This window comes from Carettochelys insculpta, chromosome 6, assembly GCF_033958435.1.
Source record: "Carettochelys insculpta isolate YL-2023 chromosome 6, ASM3395843v1, whole genome shotgun sequence".
NCBI lineage: Eukaryota > Metazoa > Chordata > Testudines > Carettochelyidae > Carettochelys > Carettochelys insculpta.
In genome coordinates this window covers 104629267-104653942 of record NC_134142.1, presented here as the reverse complement: position 1 = coordinate 104653942, position 24676 = coordinate 104629267, and the positions used below count along the sequence as shown (strand labels likewise).

The window sequence follows — 24676 nt, the reverse complement described above, 5'->3', positions numbered from 1 at the left end:
AATAATTACAATAACAAGCATTATAAAGTGTTTTTCATCTGTATGTATAATCCGTGACAGTTATTACTTTATTGTCAGAAGAAGTATGAAATGCAAAAAATGATATCAGTAGGGAGGAAATGTGTAGACCTGGAGACTGAGAATTCTACTTGGCTCACAGGTACTGGGCAAGCTATATAGCCTGCAACTCTCACTTGGTCATGAGTATAATAGTTTTAAGAAGGGGCTTTTGTGTGTAAAGCAATTTGGGTTCTTCAAAAGAAAAGCATATGTAAATGCAAAATCTTTTTATTACAGTTAATTAATTTATTTTCCTGAAATATAAACGCAGGGCTTCTTCAGCATCCTTCTTTGTACCTAGAAGTGTCTCAGGTCTCCAAAAACTCATTTTTCATTCCATTTGTGCTTTTTGTAACCTTACCATTTTGGGCTTAAATCAGACCATGTATAGTAACGTAATACAGTTCTGTATTATTTAATAGATGATTTCATTGTTTTCGACTGTACCCATTCCACATTTCAATAAGGGTTAGTTTTACCATAAAATGTGGTCAAGTACTCTAACGTGTTTGCATAAACCATCAAGAAAATAGCTGCATTTAAGGGTTTTGATTCATTTGAACTTAGTGTATTTGGGCAAAATTGGTTGCTGTTTGTGGAAGTGATAATAGCCTATTTAAAATATTATTTCAGAGCTTAAATTCATCACAAATCAGCACTTACACTGTTGAATGAACTGCTACCAATGGTGAGACTTAGAAGACTTGATATTATTTTATGCACACAAAAGTATTTCACTTTTCATTTGTTTTAGCAGAGGTAAAGAAGCAAGCAAATTGTATAGATATTTGTGTATCAATGCTCTGTTTTAATTAAGATAAAACATTTTGTTTGCATATGTAAAGCAAATGTAATAAAAAGGAAACTCACTGCCACCAATGCTGAAAACAAGGGACTGTGGAAAATATATTTTGATATATAACTGGCTAGAATTTCCTTCATTTTGCAAAGCCACGAGCCACATGCATCAGCTCACCGCAAAGTCATTAGGTCTTTTTAAGCTCAGATGAAAAACATTAACAAATACCACAAAAGGCTTTAGTATGGCCCCTTTGTTCATTCACATATGGCAGTTTATAACTCCTGCGCCACTTGGTCGTGTGTTTGTTTAAGCTGCCTCCATCAGGCCAGCCCTGAAAGAACAAAAGGCATCTTGAGCGATCCTAAGCAGGAAATGGGCTAATCTAAACATGGTTTGTGACACTATAAGTAGAATAGAAGAGGGAGGGATTGATTAGTCATTAATGTCCAATTGACTCCATATGGATCTTGCAATAATAAGGCCTTTTTTAGTGCAGTAGCAGAGTTATTGAATTAGAAGTTTATGTTTCCTCAGAGCTGGCCTTAGGGAATTCCCTTTTGGTTCTTCTTGTTGATGTTTAAAGAGAATGGAGTCTCTAACAGGAAAAATAGAAGCATTTCTGCAGTAACACATGCTAAGAATATCATACCTGAGTACTGCATTAATATAAGAGAGGGGTTTTAGCGTCTGCTATAGTATATTTTTAATTCTTAATATTTACTTATCATGTTTAAATGTCTTTGGAGAGGAAATAGTTCTGTAACACTAAAATGTTACAAATTAATTTAATACATCAGATACACTTTGCTCAGGTTCTTTTTCCTTCTGGGCCCCAAGTGCTGTTCATGAGATATTTTAGAGCTTAGAATATGAGTTAAATAATATTTGTTTAGTGTTCAGAGGGATGTCAGCCTTGTGACCAGATACTGCTATTCTGACTACCAGTGCCTCAGAGTGACTACAGAACTCATGCCCCTGGAGCTAGTGCTCTCTCTGCTCTGTTGTTAGCACTGCGGAGTGTCACATGCCAGACAATTGATGGGAGGAGGATTTGACAGTGCCTTTTTACATGCCCATATATTTTGCCTTCCTTGCTGGTCATAGTGTCATCTGTGTGTGGATGGGGAAATAGAGAAAATAAAGAGGTATGAAGGCAGAGAACTAATGTGTTTTTGTGCAGGTACTTGTCAGTACTGAGTACCAGCACCTCAGCAGCCCCTGAGCAAATTTATTGTGTTGTTTCTTATCTGTGCCAATTGTAGACAAACACAGTAGCTTGGAAATGGCATGAGCCGTGTCTACACGTGCACACTACTTCGAAGTAGCGGCACTAACTTCGAAATAGCGCCCGTCACGGCTACACGTGTTGGGCGCTATTTCGATGTTAACATCGATGTTAGGTGGCGAGACGTCGAAGCCGCTAACCCCATGAGGGGATGGGAATAGCGCCCTACTTCGATGTTCAACGTCGAAGTAGGGACCGTGTAGTCGTTGCGCGTCCCGCAACATCGAAATTGTGGGGTCCTCCATGGCGGCCATCAGCTGAGGGGTTGAGAGACGCTCTCTCTCCAGCCCGTGCGGGGCTCTATGGTCACCGTGTGCAGCAGCCCTTAGCCCAGGGCTTCTGGCTGCTGCTGCTGCAGCGGGGGATTCATGCTGCATGCACAGGGTCTGCAACTCGTTGTCGGCTCTGTGTATCTTGTGCTGTTTAGTACAAGTGTGTCTGGGAGGGGCCCTTTAAGGGAGCGGCTGGCTGTTGAGTCCGCCCTGTGACCCTGTCTGCAGCTGTGCCTGGCACCCCTATTTCGATGTGTGCTACTTTGGCGTGTAGACGTTCCCTTGCTGCGCCTATTTCGATGTGGTGCTGCGCAACGTCGATGTTGAACATCGACGTTGCCAGCCCTGGAGGACGTATAGCCGTTATTCATCGAAATAGCCTATTTCGATGTCTCCACATCGACATAGGCTACTTCGAAGTAGGCTTCACGTGTAGACGTAGCCATGGTGTATCAGTTATGTAGATCAAGACATGATTTCCAAATTAAATTGTATTTTCAATACCAAGACTTTTTCTTTAAAGTCAGTTTTGAAATGTGTGTGGTGCTATTATCTTGTCTGCTTGTCAAGGCACAAAAGGGGATTGGGTGTGGGGGAAGGAAGGTAGGAAGTTGGCTGAGTATGGGCTCCTCTTATTTCTTTTTTAAAACAAAAAAGTCACTGCAGAAAAGGACTGAGATATATGGCTATAAACCTAGAACCTTATTTGGACCAGTCCTTGTATTCTGCTATTAATCAGAAAATGTCACATTTTGCAAAATCAGCCGTATGAATTCATATTTAAAAAAAATGTAGTCCAATGACATGGTTTTTCTTGTATTTATCAGTTCTCTAAAGTTTTGCCCATCCATTAATTTCAGGGTTTTTTTTAATTAATCTTTGTAAAAATATCACCTTAGCTGAAGCCTGCCATCTTCTATCTATGGAGGATGTGCAGAACAGAAAATTGCAAAGTCATTTTTCCCCTCTACTTTGTTTTGTTCTTACCCATATTCCAGTGGGATTCATCTCTAAGAACAAGTGCACAATTACAGTTTCAGTGCCCATTCATTCCTTGGCATCTCTCCCATAACCTAGCCAGCAATAGCAATGTTCATACTCATAATGAGACAGAGTATTTGATGATGTGATGTGACCACCAGGTTTTCCTGCTTGCCCAAATAAGGGTAACACCTGGGGACTACAAGACTAGATAGATGTTGACGGTGATAGGAGTTTTGTCGTTATCTTCAATAGAGCTATGATTTCAGCCATAGAAGAGAATACCATCTCTTCTCCAAAGAGCTTAAGATCTAAAAGATAAAACAGATAAATATATACAGGCAAACAACAAATAAGTAATATGTCAAAAGTTACAATACAATTTCCCCAACGTTCCACTCACATGGGAGTACTTTTCCCCACCCTCTCCTTTGTCCAGATGCTGACCAAACTTTTCCCCAAGCCTTTTTTTTTTTAACCACATGTGCCTTCCTTCAACCCAGTCCTCTAGAAAAACTTAATCTAGATGTAGATCTTGTTTTAAAGTTTAAGCATTTGTCTCAATCAGGGCCATAATATTTTCATTTTCTTTTGACCATATGTAGTCATCATATGCTAATCCTGAATGTAACGCTGTGCATATACAAAAAGTAATCACTCTCTTGTAATTTGCTTTTTGTTCTGTATTATCTCGGTAATGGTGCAGCCCAACAGATGCAGAAGAGCTGGGAAGCAAAGCAGCCTGACACCCTCCAGAGCTGAAAGTGTTGCTTCTAGTATAGTCCCATCCTCTGCTCGGCTGAGGAGTAGATTTCCCTGCCAACTAAGGCAATAGGGCAGCCAAATTTTATGCTTTTGCAACAATTCTGAATCCTTCCCAAACTCCTCATTCTGTAAGTCAGACTCCCATTCTGTGACTGTATTATGAACAGTACACTAGTGAATGGGCCCATTACTCACCACAGATACACAATTGTTATAACTTTCCCCCAGTTGGTAGTGTATAGTTTGCATATTACTTTGCAGAGGGTTTTTATTAGACAAGGATGAATAAACTCTTCCTATGAACAGAACTAAAATCCCTACCTCTTTACAGTCTTCTGTATCTTCCACTCTTCAAATTCCATAATGTTCTCTCTCTCTTGTTTCTGGATTACTCATTATTGTAACTATCAGCACAAAACAAGAAGGTGGTTTGTAAAACCTGTTGAAATTCTTTATATGGGTGAAAGAGATTTTTTTTGATATTTGATTGACAGGTTGAAGTCACTTAGAGCTGACTTGTAGCTTGAAAAATGTTATTGTTTTGGGTTTCAACCTGCAAGAACGCATTTTACATCTTTATCTTTTATAGCATTAAGGCCTCATTATACCCTTAGTGACTATTAAGAATTTTTGCTCTCCAGTTATACTACTTTTTGCAAACAGAAGCACTTTCTGTAGAGTGTGTTGAACATACTATTGGACTTGTGGGGCACTTAGAACAGACAGGTTGTGTAATTGTTAATTATTTTTAGAAGCTCATTTAACACAGATTATTTTGTGAGAGCCCTTAGGCTGAGTTGCACATATTCACTCAAAGATCAAGTGGAGAAACGCTCAACTTTTTTTGGCTTCCTTCTCAAGTCCTTCAGGTATAGACTTGCTCAAATTCATTGACTAACTATGTGTTGCAGCAATCAAAAATGTATAGTGTTGTTTCTTATCTATACCAAACACAGTAGCTTGTAAATGACATGGTATGTCAGTTATGTAAATCAAGACATGATTTCCAAATTAAATTGTATTTTCAATACTTAGACTTTTTTTTTAAAGTCAGTTTTGAAATTTGTGTGGTGCTATTATCTTGTCTACTTGTCAGGCACAAAAGCTGATCACAACAAGGGAATTCAAAGTTTTATTTGCAGAGACTATGTGATGCATCTGATGAAGCAGGTCTTTGCCCGCCAAACCTTATGCTTCAAAATATCTGTTAGTCTATAAGGTGCCACAGGACTTCTTGTTGTTCTATCTGATGCATTACACCTCTCCAAAGTAATTCTTTCTACTTGTCTACAGGGCTTATAGTCCAAGTTGGTTTTCTTGATACCCCTATGGTGTTATATGAGCATGTTTTGTATGCAGTTGGGTTCGACTGTTGTGGTTTCCTGCTTTATTTAATTATTGATCATTATACTATAATTACAGTTATAAGGAGCCAGATGCTCTCCTCTGCTTATGCTGTTGGAGTAGACTAATATCTCTGGAAATATGGCAGGGAATGTGTCCTGAGAAGAGGGAAGCTTTGCTTTTGAACAACAGCAGGGAAAGCAGTTTATGAGGCAAGCCGGGGGTGGGCCAGAAAATCCATCACTATGTGGCTCTACAGGCCTAAAATGTGATGATGGAGGAGGCCCTGAATATAGTCATAGACTGTAATGACAGTGAAGCTGTTAAGCAGCCACCTGCACTGTACCAGTAGGTTCAGAAATATCTACCACCTCCCACCCCTAACATTTCTTGTCTCTTCTGTGCCAAATCCATTTATTTGTTTAGTGGTGGTGGGATGTCTGAGTGCAGCATTTGGCCCTAGGATAGATAGATCCTCACCTCCTCATTTAAGGAAAAAGGACATTTGTGGTAATACCCTTGTGATTAAGCTGTCTCATAAATTCCTGCCAGAATAATTAATCACTTTTTTTTTTTCATTTGCCAACCAGCTTCATAATGTTGCATGGCTATTGAATAGTTGCTGCAAATTTTGGTATTTTAAAAAGAATAATTACATATATAATTATGTATACATTTGTATTATTTGTGTTAGAACAAAGTCACTTAACCATGGTGATATAGGAAACCCCACTTAAAAGTATCACAATTTTAAAACAAAAGTATATCCTATTTGAGCTGACGTGAAGGAAGAATCTGATCCAGAGCCCATCTGAAGACAGGGAAAAGGCTCCCATTGACTCCAGTTACCTTTGGATTAAGTCCTAAAGTACATCTTTGTCTTCACTCACTCAGCAAAACCACTATTCTCTATTGAAAGAGTAAGAGAGAGAGAGAGAGAGAGAGAAGCAATAGTAACCATCTGTAAATGCTGACCACCTGTGGCACAGTAGTTAACTCAGAATAATATTAAAATATTTTTGCATCTGACATTTGTTGCAAACCTGTCTTCTTTTATGTGCACACGTGTAAGTATATAAATTGCTGAATCAGTGTCAGTTGTAAAGTAATGGCATTGAGGGTATCATAAATTTCCACAGTGATCCTCCAGAGAAGACACTGTCGTAACTGAATGAGTGTTTTGCTTCCAGGGTAATGTATGTCTTCATCTGGCCCAGCAGTCAGCCTATTGCCCTGTGTTGATGGATATTGTCAGCTTGAAACTGCACTACATTTCACTGCACAATAAACATGGCTGTCAACGCCATATAAAGTGAAATCAATTTATCCTGTATGGTCAATGCCTTTTAAATGAAATTAATGTACTGTGGGCATGGTGGCGAAAAGGTAGTGTATTAGTTATGCATCCCTCGTTCTAAGATTTTTTTCATGAAAATGTATAATGTCTACATGGAATTAAACTGTTGTGTATATAAAATATAAAATCTGGTGTTTGCCCAGAAAATTGGGAAAAATAGGATTCTGCATAATTAAAAACTATCAGCGAGCCACTGAAGACAATAGCATATGGTACACAAGCTAAATACCCTGCTTTATCTTTTTGGTTGATATAAATTAGCTTCACACTTCTAGCTCTAGTAGTCTACAGAAAAATAATGAAGCATATTCTTGATCTATTTTATTGTCTTGTTTTGATATTACTACCTTTTTGTTCTTCTCAAAGCACTGGATAGCATGAGCTTAGGGCACTGAAGCCTAAAATGAAATCAGGTCACTTTTCTCCAATACAGTCTTTTCTTCCTCTGTTGACATCTGTGTCCCAGCCTTAAAAGTGGATATTTTCATTATGATTCCAAAAGTTTCAGTACAAAGACACAACTTTACCAGACTCACATCTCTGCTGTATCAGCCAGTTCCTATCACCTAATGTTCAGTTGTGTGCGCTCTAACATACATTATAGCTTGAACTGCCTGTTATAAAGTAAATTGAGCTTGGGTGCAGCCCAAGATCCATCTCAGAATAGGAGCAAGCACAGCTGAATTGGAGGTGGGTAATGGCTGGCCACCAAGATTCACTAAGCTATCATTATCAAGGGGAGCCCAGTGTGTTATTCATGCCAATCTGATGCTCTGAGATTAGTATGCTTACCTATTGACTGCAAACCACTGTATTACAGATGCATGGCTTTATTCTGAAAGATGTTGACCTGTAGTCAGATGTCATTCAAATAAATTTGAACTGAGGATGCTCAGCCTGCAGCAGAATCAGACCTGTACAACATGCAGATTAAGACTATGCCATGTAATTCATTATGAAATGTTTAGCTATGTTCCATTGCACAAGCAGCAGAGTCATTTTGAATTACTTGTGTAACTTTTGTACACATACACCCCGAGAATACACAAAATGTACACACAGCGTTAGAACCCAGAATTGGACCTTATTCTAGTCTTTGGTACCTTGACAGAAGGAAAATGTAATTATCAATCCAAACATTTTGTTAGCTCAAATTGTGGATCTCGTTAAGACTGCCTTTGGTTGCTAATATTAGAATCATGAAATTAGGTCTATTTTATCTCTCCGTATGTATAGGGAAGCAAGAAGGGGGAGAGAGAAAAAAAGTAAACCTGAAACGATCAAGGCATAGGAAGTAGTTTTGTATTTGAAATAATAATATTTTGCATCCATCTTGTTTCTTCCTGCCTTGATATTACAGGAAGTAAAGCAATGAATGGCTCTGCAGCTAAACTACAGCAGTATTATTGTTGGCCAACAGGAGGTGCCACTGTGGCTGAAGCTCGAGTCTACAGGGATGCACGGGGCCGAGCCAGTAGTGAACCGCATATCAAGCGACCAATGAATGCTTTCATGGTTTGGGCAAAGGATGAACGCAGAAAAATTCTCCAAGCTTTTCCTGACATGCATAACTCCAATATTAGTAAAATCCTAGGTAAGTAGAGGACCATAAATATGTAATGACTGATGTAGATGTTGTAGTGGACGAGGACAAATGCAAGAATGCATGTTTAAGTAGCAGGCCACAACTTTGTTAAACTTAACACAGGGTAGCAGTAATACCAATACTGTCACTTAGACTTTCTCATGCCCAGCATTTTGAGTGGTTCTAATACCAGGGTTGCACGGATACTACCTCACCCTAGAACTCAACATACTTATATGAGTCTTTACCATCTCCCTCCCTGCATGAGTGGACCTGAAGCTATGAAAGCCATAAGGTTTTCTGCTATCTCATGAATTCAAGGCTCACCAATAAAATCTTAAGTCTTTTACTTCTGGGAACCATTTCTTTTATCCGCACTGGAAACCAGCCACAAATTGTGAAGACTTAACATCTTCTCTAAGTACTGTCACAAATTATTATATCCTATTACTATTTAATTTAACTGCTCCACCAGGGTGCTTCAAGGAAGGCGAAAAACTGCCCAGGTGCCTCGTGGAAGAAAAGATTTCTGTCCTTAGCCAAAACAGATCTGTTGTATCTGCTGTCAGGCCTGCCAACAGTGGGCAGGGCAATTTATGTTTAATTGACTAGAAATTTTGTGCCAGAATATTGAATGTCAGAATTGAATTATTGGTCTGCAAATTTCATAACACTCAAAAAAGAATATATTGAACACATATTTTCTTTAAAAACATGATAATGTTTGAATTAAATATATCAATATTAGAAGAAAAAGTAAAAGGAAACACTTCGCACTATGCACTTAAAATATTCAGAAGTAATATTTAATGTATATGCACGTGATCTGGGCATACACCAATACAATACTTTTGCCACTATGCAGATAAATTGGCTAATTTTTTAGATATTTTGAGTCAATGACCTCTCTAGAGAATTTGAAACATGTGAAAATGAGTGGTGGAATGTTAAAATATATATTTGTTCTCTGAGTCTTAGAAATGAAAGATAGATTCTAAATGTAACTCATAATAAATAATAGTAAAAATCAAGTTTCATCTGTAATCATTTTATCATAAACTTTTGAGTTGAAATGCATTTTGAACAGAGCTGTTTCTAATGCATTTATTATTTCCGTCAGAGGCAAAAAGACATTTTAGAAATAAATGTTACTCTGTCCTAAAACTTTCAGTATCTAACTTAGAAGTTCTCATATTTTTGTCTACCATTTAAAATAAGTTATATGAATAGCCTTTCAGTTTTGTATAAACCCTGTACTGTTTCAGTGTTGGCAGCCGTGGGGAATCTATATTATTTGTGTGCATTCTTTGAAAAAACTATTAGGAGTACAGTAACTGTATTCATTAAAATGTAAACTTCCAGCATAAATATATCAGAAGTGCCAGCAATCATGTGTCTGTTAATCATGGAATTAACCTGTCATAAATCAGTCTATCTCTATATAATATCTGTACAACTTTTCCAGGACAATGAGAAAAGTCTGAATTATTAGAACTGACACAGAGCATTGCTGGCTATGGATAATATTTATACAACTTTTCCATTTGTTGATGTATGAAAAATCTTGGTAAAAGAATAGCTTCCACCCACGTTTACCGCAGCTGTAATAGCTTTATCCAGCTGAAAGACACCAAAATGCTACTTTCTGCATTGCTTACCCAAATCAGCCCCTCAAAACCTATCCTTTCTCCAAGTGTTTAGATCATTCTCTGTAAACAATACAAGAGACCTGAATACTTTTTCCTCTTCCTGTATAAACTGAATTAAATTTTTTTTACTACTTTTATTGGCTCAGATTTCAATGATCGTTTACAGTATTTAAAGTGGTGTATATAAGTGCAAATGTTTTTTCCTTTAAAAAAAAAAAAGCTTTCCTAGTGTAGTTCGATACATTTATTTCAATACAGAAAAATATGCATAATAGGACTTCACATACTATAGGGTGCAAATAGAATGGCAACATTATATTAAAATGTAAATAAAAAGGATGTCTTAAGAATAAACCATTATTTGTAATTTTGGGAATAAGTGAGATTTTCATAAGTTTTCCTTGCTAACTAGCAGAGCATTAATGTATATTATTAGAATTTTATAAGACATGTTCTTAAGAACTCTTGGGCTGTGTCTACACTAGCCCCCTTCTTTGAAGGGGGCATGGTAATCAGGCTGAGTGGAGAATACTAATGAAGTGCTGCAATGAATACGCAGCACTTCATTAGGGTAATTCTCCCTGTGGCAACGTCGAAGTTTCAAACTTTGATGTGCCAGCATGCTGTGTAGCCATGTGCCTTTACTCCCAAAGTAAAGTGCCTTTACTCCCAAAGTAAAGTGCCTTTACTCCCAAAATTGCAAGTGTAGATGTAGCCTTGGAGAAGCGTGCATGCATGAGCAATGTGACAAGCTTTTCAGATCAACAGAATTGCAGGAGACTCAACCTGACTGTAGCATGTGCATGGTAATAAATAGCTTACTGAATTATTCTCAGGCTAGAGGTCCCTAATATAAAGAATAATAGAGAAAAAATGTTATGGATACAAGATCCAGATTTGCAAATTCAAATATTGATTTTAAATGCCTCAATTTTTAGGCACCTGACTGGACAATTTAAAGGGGTTAGATTTTCAGAAAGCAGGTAAGCTGCATTTTCTGGAAGTCATGCCCCTTTAAGGTGTCTCAAATTGGTCACCCAAAATAGCTAATCAGTTTTAAAAGCCTGGCCATAGACAACTTTTTTAAAATATGAATGAACATGTTATGAAGTGTGGAAAAAAGGGGGCGGGTATCTAACAGTACCTTAACTAGAACTTATGTCTCCCTTGCTTGAGCATGATGTTTTTATATGTAGGCTCACGCTGGAAATCCATGTCCAATCAAGAGAAACAACCTTACTATGAAGAACAGGCACGGCTAAGTAAAATCCATCTAGAGAAGTACCCTAACTACAAATACAAACCTCGACCAAAACGCACCTGTATTGTGGATGGCAAGAAACTGCGTATTGGAGAATATAAACAACTGATGAGGTCTCGAAGACAGGAGATGAGACAGTTTTTTACTGTGGGGTAAATATTATTATTGCTGTTGGTGTTTGTTTGTTTGTTTGTTTGTTTCAGTGTACCATAGTGTTTTTCAAACTAAAGGAACAATTCTCCTTAGCTGAAAAGTTTACAAATTAAGGCTACAGTCTGCAAAATCTTACTTCCTAACATATTTAGACTTTACTATGGAATATCGAATTACTAGCCACATACTGAAGTCTTTGATTACATATAGGTCTGATTCCAGAACCCTTTGAAAACAATTGGAGTCAGCTCATTGGCCTCAGCATTTTTGATCAGCTCATCTCTGAGGTATTATCAAGTTTTGCCCTCAGTAGTGAGGGTTTCCAGGATCCGTCCCAGGATTAAGAAGGAAGGAATAGGAAAAAGTAGAACAAGTGTGTTAGAGAGGACAAAGATGTGAAAAATAAGAGGTTTAGGGAAGGGAGAACTAGGGAGCAGATAGAGTGTGCAGAAGCTTGGGTGAATGATGCACATCTTGAGGGCACCTAACTTTTCATTATGTATTATTGTGATATACAATATTCCTTCAAGATATGTGTTATGGAGAAGGATGTAAAGTGCAGGGGTAGATTAGTCAGGTTTCCATTTCAGAATGTCTAACACTAAATAGTAACAGAGAGATAGCCATGCTAGTCTATATACTACGGAAACAAAAAAGCAGTCCATTAGCACTTTAAAGACTAACAAAATAATTTTTTAGGTGATGAACTTTCATGGAACAGGCCCACTTCTTCAGATTGTAGCCATACTAGAACAGACTCACAGACTCTCTGTGCCTTAAATGTTGACTCTGTTCTGGTAATACTATGATCTGAAGAAGTGGGTCTGTCCCACAAAAGCTCATCACCTAAAAAAATAATAAGTGTATAATATGATGATGCTGGCTTACTCTGCAGTGTTAGTTGTTTACTAATAAGCTGTGACAGAAATTGCACACATCGGTACACATCTGAAATGATATTGCATATCACAAATTATTTTCATTTCAAAGCAATGAAATTCTACTCTACCTCTTCCAAGGCAGATTAACAGCCATATCATATCATATCATATCAATAAATTTTAAAAGTCCAAAGCAGCAATGTAATTAAGTTAAATAAACAAATGGGAGGAAAATAGCATGACGGTGGGTCTATATCTGCATGGGCAGCTTTTGTCAACAGAGGTCACTGTTGACAGAAAAACCCCAGCAAAACTTCTGTCAGCAGATTGCATCTACACACAAAAGCAGATTGAAAGAGCAATCTGCTCTACCACCAGAGAGCAGACAGACTGCCCAGTCATCTCTGGACAGAACGGCTGACCGGAAGCTCTGCAAACAGGGCTGCCGGGTAACTGGAAGCCCTCTCTACCAAAAAAAGTGTCTACCCAGACTCTGTTGACAAAACATTGTTGACAGAAGCGCTATATGTGATTGGGGAGAGGTATAACACTAATGGCTGAACAGCTGAGTTTTGTTGACCAGCTGTCAACAGAGCGCTTTAACCATGTAAATGCTTGGCGAGTTTTGTCGACAAAAGCTCAGGTTTGTTGAAAGTAGCACACCGTGTTAGACATGGCCTGAGAGAAAAAACATTGGGAGAATTAGTTTCTAATTCAAAGCATAATTAAGCAGCAGTATTGCTGAGATCAGAGGAGCAGGTAAAATATGGAGGTCTGGGTTTTGTTCTTGTTGAAAAGTAAATGACACAGTAACTGTTTTAAAAAAAGACAAAGCAATCTAAAATTATTCCCCATGAACGCAATGACCCAAGGTATGTGTAATGTCTCCTTGTGCTATCTCACATAAGCTGCGTCTACACGTGCACGCTACTTCGAAGTAGCGGCACCAACTTCGAAATAGCGCCCGTCACGTCTACACGTGTCGGGCACTATTTCGAAGTTAACTTAGACGTTAGGCGGCGAGACGTCGAAGTCGCTAACCTCATGAGGAGATAGGAATAGCGCCCTACTTCGACGTTCAACATCGAAGTAGGGACAGTGTAGATGATCCGCGTGCCGCAACGTTGAAATTGCCGGGTCCTCCATGGCAGCCATCAGCTGAGGGGTTGAGAGACGCTGTCTCTCCAGCCCGTGCGGGGCTCTATGGTCACCGTGTGCAGCAGCCCTTAGCCCAGGGCTTCTGGCTGCTGCTGCTGCAGCGGGGGATTCATGCTGCATGCACAGGGTCTGCAACTCGTTGTCGGCTCTGTGTATCTTGTGCTGTTTAGTGCAAGTGTGTCTGGGAGGGGCCCTTTAAGGGAGCAGCTGGCTGTTGAGTCCGCCCTGTGACCCTGTCTGCAGCTGTGCCTGGCACCCTTATTTCGATGTGTGCTACTGTGGCGTGTAGACGTTCCCTCGCTGCGCCTATTTCGATGTGGTGCTGCACAACGTCGATGTTGAACATCGACGTTGCCAGCCCTGGAGGACGTGTAGACGTTATTCATCGAAATAGCCTATTTCGATGTCGCCACATCGAAATAGGCTACTTCGATGTAGGCTTCACGTGTAGACGTAGCCATAGTATCATAAGAACCAACATGAAAATTTCATCATTTTTCTAAGTACAAGTCCTGATTCTTATGATTTACCCTCTGACCTCTTAACACCCCTCTGTTAAGGGGTGTTAAAGAGATCTTAAAGTGAGTGTGAATTACATTTATAGTGATACGATTTGAATTTAATTTACAATCACTTTAAGATCCATTTACACAACTAAAGATGTATAAAGGAGCTTTAGTGTAGGAGGGAATCAGGCCCTTGGCTGGAAAATTGATAGAATATGAAATTGCATTACATGGATTAGACAAAGCTGACAAAGGATTCATGGCTTTGCTTTATCTGTATTTAAATTTGGGAGCTGTGCTTCTGAACCTGTGTTTACAGGATTTCTTTTGAGGGTTTTTGATCTTCCACTGTGCCCCTCCCCAAAATCCAACTGCTTTCCCCCCCCCCAGAAAAACAAATAAATAAATAAACCAAACCCCCAAACACGCTGAAAACCCCATGTGAGAAACTGAAGAAAAAACATTCTGTAATGGAACACAAAACTCTTACTCATTCACTTGCTAAGTAATTTATTCATTTTATAATATTATAAAAAGTAAACTTATTATCCAAAACTTTCAGTTCAAATAAAATACTGCACCAGAACAAGGTAGGCTTTACCATGCTTTCACCTACTTATTTGCTCTGTCAATATCTAGCCTATTATGAAATTTCAACTAAACAACTTTGTGTGCCAAACCCCCTGAATTATGTCCCCATTTATCACCATTTTAATGGAACATACAGCACATGACCTTATTTACAGAGGCATATTTATAATCAGATTTATATTTATAGCTCAATATTCCAAGCAGAGCTTGGTGGAAAAGAGTTTTCCCATCCTACAAATATTTTTAAGGCTTACAATTTTTTTAACATCCCAAAGCAGGGAAAAATGTTAAAATCTCAAATTTTTGTGAAGCAAAGAGTCAAAAAAGTATTCAGTTTGAATTGGTTGAAATATATTGTTTTGATTTAGCCATTTTACTTTTTTAACCTTTTTTTCCAGCTAATTAGCTTAAATTTTAGAACAAAAAAATGTCATTTTTAGCCAGAAAGATGTTTTGTTTAAAAAATATTAAACCACTTTATTGCAACAATTTCAAGCTTTTCACATCATGAGACTCCATGTAGTAGACCCTGTAGGAGAATAGAAATAGAAAAAGACTAAAGAAAATGAGAATACCCAAATAAAATAGTAACAGGTTGGTTTGGTTTGGTTGTTCTTTCTTCCTCAGAGGAAAAAACATAATGGAGGGTTTATAATCTGACTTCCTTTTCATGGTGTGTTCTGATTGCCCTTTTCCTGTTCTAGATCTCGTGAAGAAAGTTTACAGTGAGCAAAGTACTCAGAATTTCCATGTTCAGTGGTATATTTGTGGACATTCATGTATTTGTAAAGTGCCAATCCCATTTCCTCCACTTACTAGGGTTTGGATATTTCTAGCATCTCACCAGGTTTTTATTGTGGCTGTAGTCCCCTGAGCATCTATACGTGAAAACAAATGATGTCTGATTGGATTTCTCAGTAAAAAAAAGTTATTGAGTTAGGAATTCTGCTCTTTGTAAATAATTCATTTAAATATATATTATATGTTTAGTCTTTTTTAATAAGTGCAAAAATATAGTCACAATATGCAGAAATAGAGGCTGTATGAAGGAGCACGGTAGAAAAATCTATTTAATTAATGGAAGTTAAAATTTCATGGCATTCCAAACAGTCACATATGTATGGTGTTTAGGTGTTGGGTTTTTTGGGGGATTTCCTTCTGCTTTTCAATATTCTGTTCAGGTCCTTATATCACCTTTAGTAGCCTAGTATCTGAGAGCTATTCTGAAATGTGCTGAGCCCAGTCAGCTCCCAGTGACTGAGCCTTTAGTTACTGTGGAAATGGTTGTACCAGGTCTGTGAGTGGTATTTGCTGAGATTCCCCTCAAGTGCAAAATTGTCTTCATTTTTACTATGACAACAAACTTTTTGTTACCTTGGCTTCTGAGTTGTAGAAATACATGCACTGGTTATTCTGACAGCACACAGGAAGTGGCACACTGTAGTAATTAGTAGTAAAACATACAGCATTTTAAGCTAATGTTTCCTAATACACTGTTACAGAAATGGCAGTATTTGAACAAAGTATAAGCTGACTGATGACCTGATTCTGCACCACTTTCTGAGGAAAATTCCTGGGAAGCTGGATGAAAGATTTCTAAAGAGAGTAAGATTGTACTGAAGGGGTGAAATTCATCCCTATGGAATAGACCACACAAGGACTGTGAATCATTTCCATACAAATTGAGCCGTATATTAAAGACTTTAGTGCGACTTAAATAGTGCCTATGCCTTGTTTTTGAACTGCATATTAGTGAATTTTGCTCCAAATGAGGAATACTATCAGGCAAGATAATTCAAAATTAATGCACTAATATAAAATTTATTATTTTAAAAAGTGGAAATTTAATCTGTGGTCAACCAAGGAGTATATTGCAATATTTGATTTAGTTGCAATGACACCATTGTTTATGGGAAACTTTCAATGGTATCTTTTCAGCCCTTGTGTGAAAGCAAAGTTTTAAAGTGACTTCAGGTGATTCACAATTTATCTTCAGTAATTCCTTTTTTATAATCCTCAAGTAAATGTTGTTTATGTGAAAGCCATAAACTCAGAGATTTCAGGTTAACGTAGTGTATTTTGTTGCCTTTTCTTACAAAAATAATTCAATTCCCAGTCACTTCCTAGTTTAATACTCTTTATAGAAGTATGTATTCTATACATTAGTCTACAGAGTGGTGTGAATGTTAGTTTTCTTGAGTGTTTATAAATAAAGTCTTTATAGTGTTTGTTACTACTATATACTTGTGTATTCTGACTGTTGGTAGAATACTGTTTTGAAGAAGCCAGTAATATTATATCACTGCAGCAAGAGCTAAAAGTGCATGCACAATGGGTGCCTTTGTGAGATTTACTGTTGTTTTATTCCTTACGGGGAAGTTTTCAGGGCGTGTAGCACACAAGGATTTTCCCTAACGCAACCAATTTAGCTTCAGTCTTTTAAAGAGCTGTCAGAAAATAGTTCTGTAGGGATCAGCAGACAATGGTGATTTGCCAATTTAAATGTTTAGTTAGTTTTGCAAAAGTCAAAAAAAATGGAATGTGCTCCAGGAAAATCCTCATAATTTTAATACCACTAAATTGCCAGAAGGTCAGTTTCTATGAGAATTTTCATGTTACCTACTCTTTACTGTACTTGTCTAATTATATTGATCCAGATCCTTGGCCCCAGTACAGCCCCTTTGCAACACTGGCAGAGCAAAGGGTCTATAGAAGTGGCTTAATTGGCCCTCTGATGATTCCTCTGGCATAGGAGAGTCCTCCAGTGGTATGTAGCTGGTGTAGCCAGACCTACACCGTGCTTCTCATAAACTATAAGGCATGAGCAGTGCTGTACTCTGGTGAGCTCTGGCTGCCAGAAAGGCCATTTGGTTGACACTGAAGACAGGTGCAACAAAGAATTTAAATCAGGGGGTGAACCAGAATCAGGGAAACACAGAGATGATATAAAAACATAGTTTGTCTATGGTTCTCTGCTTAGCACAGTTTGGCTAGGTTAGAGGATTGGGCCTCTTGAATTTAGTGACAACAAATACTTTTGAATACAAATGTGCAGGTAATGTTTAAATCAAAAATATAAAACTAAGTTAAGGCTTGAAATAGATGCTAGACACCCCACTGAACCAATCAATTCAGAGCATGCAGAACAGAAATTTAAACTGACCCCTTTTCACTTCACTTTCTTCTTTGAACAGTCTTTCCTAGGATATGACTGTTATTTCCAGCATCAACGTGCAAGCCATGTAGCTGGTGATATCAAAATGGCACCATTTCAGAATGCACCAATGTAAAAGGAAGTATAAAGAAAATTTTAGAAAAGGGAAAAAATAGTTTGTATGTTTGGTTAGATAAATGAGTAAAGATAAATGATCCCAAATCTGCAAAGCAACTAAGCACATTTTTCATAAAAAGTATTTAAGTTTTATTGAAACCAGAGGTACTTAAACTTGTAGTTAAACACATGCTTACACGTTTTGTTGATCCAGGCCTTAGCATTTAACCTTGGGTATAGTTCAATTTTATTCAGTTTTGCTTTTTTACTTCATCTGAAAAAATGAATATCCATAATTTATTCTTAAATCTTAGAAAGTTTTAAGGGGCAATCATGCATCCATTGAAGTGTATCACAAAGCTCCTATTGATGTTAATGGATCCAGAATTTTGCAAGATTTCTTTTATATCTTTTGTTGCACTTGATGACTGTTGTGGCAATACAATTCAATTCCCCACACCCACAATTTCTGATTAAATACATATCTAGGTCTTCAGACAATCCATTGATTTCAACACACTACAGTTATTACGCATATTCACCGTATGTGATTTTTCTACACTTTACTAGAGGAAGAATAGTGAAGTACATTCTTTCTTGAGAGGGATTCATTAAGCCCCGAAGGTGTGACCTACTTTCCTGTTACACAAATCAGTTATGCAAATCTGTTATACTACTTGTGTTCATGCTACAACTTAGCATGCACAAGAGACAATGCCTAGAGTAAAATACCAACACTGCAGATTCAACCTCACTATCCCCTGGTAACCAGAACTCTCTTAGCTTAAAAAGTACTGAAGCGATGTAATGCTTTTGTAAAGATACTTCCCCTCCCATTGAAATCCAGACATGTGAGAAAGATTTGCTAACCTTTAATAAATTGCTTACTAAATAAACCCAGCAGTATCCCAGATTATATACAGCACATGGCACTTCAACACTGCCTTTCTTGTCATGAGACTCTGTGGCTCCTTCTGATTATTTTCCCTGTTAGAATAGCATTTTCCTTTCTATCATTTCTTCAACACTGTAAAGAAAGGCATAGCACAGGACTTGCTGCATGTATCCACAGCATACTCTTCACCTGAGCTTAGAGCACTCTTCTAAGTTCTTATAGCTTGGCCATAAGTAAGTGGTTGCCCACATATGAAAAAAATATGTTTTTTCTAGGGATTAGGCATTCAGGGGCACACACAAATGCCCTCTGCAATTTCTTTACTTTGTGTTCTCTTGAAAGCAGATCTAGCACACAGAATTGTGGAATAACATTCTTGATTGGGACCTTTGGGCATTACTACAACATGAATAACACACATGAAAATACTGGTTTGTAAACACCTTATATACTGGAAGGACAAGCTCCACAGAGGTTACAGTATAAAAGCAGTGCACTTTGCAGAAGAGCTTTCACATTTGATACTGTGGAGTTCTTTGAAAGGATTTTTTAAATCAATTTATTAATGCCATTAAAAGAATTATCAGAAAAAGGTTAATGTTGGTATTAGGCCTGGCTGAACAAGGTGAGAAAATTGTACCTGGATATCTTGGTGAATTCTATGTAAAAAGTTGCTATGATTGTTTGAGGAATGACATATATTTGGTTTTGGCAAATAAGGTTTCAGGTAGATGATTGTTTTGTTTGACTGTGGAGAGGGAATCTCAGGCTTGTTGTGTAAGTAATTTATAAAGCTTATGTCAACCAATCAGTGAACAGAAACAATAGCACGTGACTTAAGTAGCCAGCCTCCTTGTGGGAATGTTGTATTGTTAAAGTTGTAACTCTTGAAGCAATATTGGCAGCAAATAATTTGCTCGTAAATCCATAAGCTGAAAAATGTTTGACTAAACATTTAGCAAATAACTTATTTATTATGAACTTTTTATCAGAAGCACCGTTCTTCTATAACTGTTGTCTAATGGGTGCTCCAGAGCTTTACAAGGCTTTACTAACAATAGGAGTAATGTTTTCGTCTTCCTCTTTACTCCATTTGAGTTTTTTTCTGTACTGGAGGCTTTTTTCTTAGACTGGGGAATGAGACTTCACCAAAGTCAGGATTGTATAAAAAGATGGCAAATTACCAAATTCTGTCTTAACATGTGCACAGTGGCACTCCTGTTAATTTCACTGGAAGCTGTGCATACATCCAGAGGCAGAATATGTCCCAAAATATATTGGCAGCATGATTTAAGTAGTTTTTAATGAAGCGGAATGAGGGAAAGTGACACATTTTGTGTCCTTTTGAATTTTTCTGTCACAAAAGAATGTTGTGCAAAGCCTAAGAAATGAAAATTTTGTGCTGATATATTATCATTTAACCAAATCAAGATATCTCTATCTTCACACTCTCTCAATCTCTTAGCAAAATTTCCTTTTTTCCTCTTATCTTCTTTTCTGATGTTGAAGCTTTGATTAGGTAAAGAATGAGGTGGGAGGGGGAAGTCACTTTCAGAACAAAATCCCATAGCGATATGTCTATATGGAATGTTGTGATTTCACTGGCTCCCCTGGTTCCTAACTTGGAGTGGTTTGATTTCCTAGCGATGGTGATTATAGTCTCATGTCAATGAGCGACTGAGACGAACATACTCCTGGTGCACTTTAGAGACTAATAAATTTATTAGGTCATGAGCTTTCCTGGGTAAAACCCACTTCATCAGATGGGATCTGGAGTAGAAATACAGAATCCAGGTTTTATATAGCAGGGTGTGGGGTTAGGGATGGGCAGGGAATTTAAAAAAAAAAAGAAGAAGTTAGCTCTCACTAGTAGGGCCAGTTAATGTAGCAAATGAAGCTGGAAGTTTCTCATTCCTGTGACTATCAAAGATTGGGAACTTGCACTTGTAATGGATGTCAGTTAAAATCTTTCTTCAGGACAAAGTTAAAGGTGTTAAATTTGTAAAGGAATTCAGATATTTCCCTCTGTAATTTTGTTGTCGAAGCATGTCAGTTTTTACATCTTGTCCTTAATCACTGTTCAGAACACACAAATGAATAAGGACAGACCTCACACAGATGGTAAGCAGCAGGCTGAAACCTTATGAAACTTAGCAATCCTTACTTACTCTCTGTCCTGAACACTGCATGAGGAAGAGGTTCTGACGAGCAAATACTAAATGATTATGAATTTAAGGACTATGGGTAAAATTTCTTAAGTGCTTAAGTGCCTGAGGACCATTTTTAAAAGTAGATTAGTTACTTAGGAGCCTACGTCTCACTGGCTTTAAGTCTCAGTTACTTCATTTTTCGGTAAAAAGCTCTGAGAAGGGTGTAGTGCTATTCATATTAACCAGTTAAAAACCTACACTAGAACTCATAGTTTCTTCCACGTGGTCAGAACAGTGAATGTTTTTCCGAATAAATTATCCGATCATTTCTTCTGTATGTTACTGTAAGGCTGGGACTACAGTAAGGCATTTGAAAGGCAGTGTCTTAGGTAGTAGAAAATATACAGTTTGTACTCTGTATTATGTAAAACCACTGTGTACCTGAACGCATCAAAGGTCTGATCCTGTGAAATTATCTTGAATTGCACTGGACCAGGGAGCAAAACTCACCCTGTAACTTTCAGGTTCAGAATTAGGAACTCAAAGGAGTACATTAATGTGTTTTGTAGAAACCATGTACTTTCCTTTTGTTTGGTATGCACAGAAGGGTTCCACTCCAGATGTAAACTGAAGGTAATCATGTCCCACTCTTGCATTTCCTTGCAGACAACAGCCTCAGATTCCAATCACCACAGGAACAGGTGTTGTCTATCCTGGTGCTATTACCATGGCAACTACGGCACCATCACCTCAGATGACATCTGATTGCTCTAGCACCTCTGCCAGTCCGGAGCCCAGCATCCCTGTCATTCAGAGCACTTACGGTATGAAGACAGACAGCGGAAGCCTTGCTGGAAATGAAATGATAAATGGAGAGGATGAGATGGAAATGTATGAGGACTATGAGGACGATCCCAAATCAGACTATAGCAGTGAAAATGAAGCCCATGAGGCTGTCAGTGCCAACTGAGGAGTGTTTGCAAAATTAAAGTACTCTGACTCTTTAGAGATTTTTTGTTCAACGAAAAGTTCTTAAAGAGCCTGCATGCATGTGTGGCTCCTAGAGTTACATCAGCAGAATGGTCTTAAATGTTTCTTAATGTGTGAGACAGTTCCCCTAATTTTCACAAACCTCTTTTTTTAATTTAGGTGAAGACGTATATTAAATATCAGACATCGGGACTTAAAAACTTACATGAATCAATCGCTGTCTTACAAGTCTTACCTTTTGTCTCTTGTCTTTTAATTTTTTCCTATTTGGATGCTGATAAAGGTTTAAGTTTTTGTTTTAGATGGGGTTATACATTCTCACTCAGGTATGCTGTGCCAGCCTACAGGTTGTGAATGTGTTTTTATTCTGGATTATTTTAGAAAACAAAAACTGCAGATTTCACATTGTGAAGCAGAACAAGTCCACAAGTGTGTGCATCTGTGCGTCAGAGCTCATCTTTGAAACAAACTCTGAATTCCACTTTTTCCACATGTATAGTTGAACTTCTGATGTGCCAAACTTTTCATAACTTTTGAATCTTAACATTTAAAAAAGTCTTAAGGGAGACACTGTAAAGTCTTAGACAATCCTTTGGCATCTTAAAAAATATATGTAAAACATAAGGTTTGTTTTTTTTTTGTCTTTTTCCAGAAAATGGTAAAGTACTCAGGAATCTGGAGACAAGATATTCTTAAGTAGTGAACAAACATTGCCACAGTGCATGTGCCCAATTGCTTTTGCCTCTTGATGTGCCATTAGTGCAAAATATTAAGCACAAAAGTGCGATCACCAGCTATGGACGAGCCTGTCTTAGCAGTGTGAGGCCACCTCTCTATCCCTTTGCTTTTAACCCTTGCATTCATTCAGTCTTAACACATTTTCTCTTAAATAATTTATTCATTCCAGAATGCCAAGGGTCCAAATATTTAATATTTATTTTAAATTTACTGTTGGTGGCATTACATTTATAATTCCTCATGACTGTCTTAAAGAGCCCTTTCTCTTTCTTCCCCCAAAACACACAGGTGCCTAAGAATAAGAGGGCACCTTCTTCCCAAAAGGAAAGTGGAATTTGTGAATGAAAAATCCAAATGTTTCCATAACACTGTACAACATCTCGAACTGCTATCCTGCATGTAATACAAAATAGAATGAATACTTCTAATATGTACGTATAGTACATTTATTCCTATATCTTTCCGGGTGTTGTTGTACACATCTATACTTATATAATTTATATATGAACAATCAGTGGAGACGTGCAGTCAGTATCTCTTCAGAGTCTGCAGTGATGAATTTGTAGGCCCTGTAGAATTTTCATGAGTCAAGGTTCTGTACCTTCCCACTCCAGTGGTCACCTGAAGGAGGATTCTGGTATCTACAGTGTGCTTATGCAGTGATTTATTTGTGAAATTCTTTTGGGAGAAAGTCACTCAAAAGTCTGAATTGCAGAGCAGGGCAAATGATGCATTGCAAAAAAATTAATCAAATATTGATTGCATGGACTGAGAACCAGAACTCCTGAGTTCTTTTCTTGGGTCAGTCATTGACTATCTAAGGGTGCATCTGTACTAGGTACTAACTTCGAAGTTAACTTTGAAGTTAGGCACTACATTGAAGTAGCCAACAGAGAGTCTACACGCATTTTCCCTTACTTCAGGAAAGCATAACTTCCAAGTCCTTACTCCATTCCCAGGAATGGAGTAGTGCCCTGCTTCGAAGTTTAACTTCCATGGAGGGTTGTGTAGCCACTCTACTTCAAAGTTGCTTACTTTGAAGTTGTGCTTCGAAGTAAGCAGCTTCGAAGTTATTTTTGTCCTGTAGTCACAGCCTAAGTGATTTGGGACAAGGTATTTAGACCAGAGTTCTACAAAAACATACATAATTTTACTCACGTGTGTAAAAACAGCCACATATGTTGCAGGATTAGACCCATAGGCTGTGTCTAGACTAGCCGTGAACTTCGAAGGGGCACGGTAATTAGGGTGTTGGGAGATTACTAGCGAAGTGCTGCGATGCATATGCCACATTTCATTAGTCAAAATGTCCCCTGTGGCAACTTTGCAGTGTGAAACTTTGCAGTGCCAGCTTGCGTGTGGCCGGGAGTCAGCCGCAGTTACTTCGAAGTGCCCACGCTACATCAAAGTCCTTATACTCCTCAAAATTTACATGGCTACATGCAAGCTGGCACTTGGAAGTTTCACACTTCAAAGTTGCTGTGGGGAAGATTTTGACTAATGAAATGCGGCATATGCATCGCAGCACTTTGTTAGTAATCTCCCAACACCCTAGTTACCATGCCCCCTTCAAAGTTCGGGGCTAGTCTAGGCACAGCCATAACGTCTCTGATACTGTAAAAGGAGGATAAAGATAAATCACAGGGATACTAAGAAACTTGATTAATAGTTGCAAGGTAATTGGGGTATTTGGATGAAAGCAGTCATAAAATGCAAAATATGATTTTCGTATTATTAGAAATATCAATTACAAAGAAATGATTTGGTAGATATGTGAGGGAAGAGGAGGGAACACTTCCAAACTGAGAAGTTACTGATTGTTCAGAGACAGAGAATATTAGCAAAAGGAGAAATTTTCTTCTTTCTTCACTCCCACCCACCTCTTGATATTCAGAAATAAATCACTGTGCAAAATAGACATGACTGTGGGTCTGATCCTGCACTTATGCTGAGTAGCCTCAACTCTCACTGACCTTACTGTG

The 24676-nt window shown here is 38.0% G+C and overlaps 1 protein-coding gene across 10 annotated transcripts in view; it reads left to right on the top strand.

Moving 5' to 3' along the window:
* Positions 1–23956, top strand: part of SOX6 (SRY-box transcription factor 6) — a 515133-nt gene extending 491177 nt beyond the window's left edge. For 8 of the 10 annotated variants that reach the window (XM_074997727.1, XM_074997726.1, XM_074997718.1 and 5 more), the window contains 3 exons: positions 8227–8460; positions 11297–11513; positions 21633–23956. In XM_074997727.1, the coding sequence (XP_074853828.1) occupies positions 8227–8460; positions 11297–11513; positions 21633–21936 (755 nt within the window). In that variant the 3' untranslated portion in view covers positions 21937–23956. The remainder of the gene's footprint in view (positions 1–8226; positions 8461–11296; positions 11514–21632) is intronic. The other 2 variants (XM_074997724.1, XM_074997723.1) reach the window with 1 other exon arrangement.
* Positions 23957–24676: the final 720 nt, after the last annotated feature.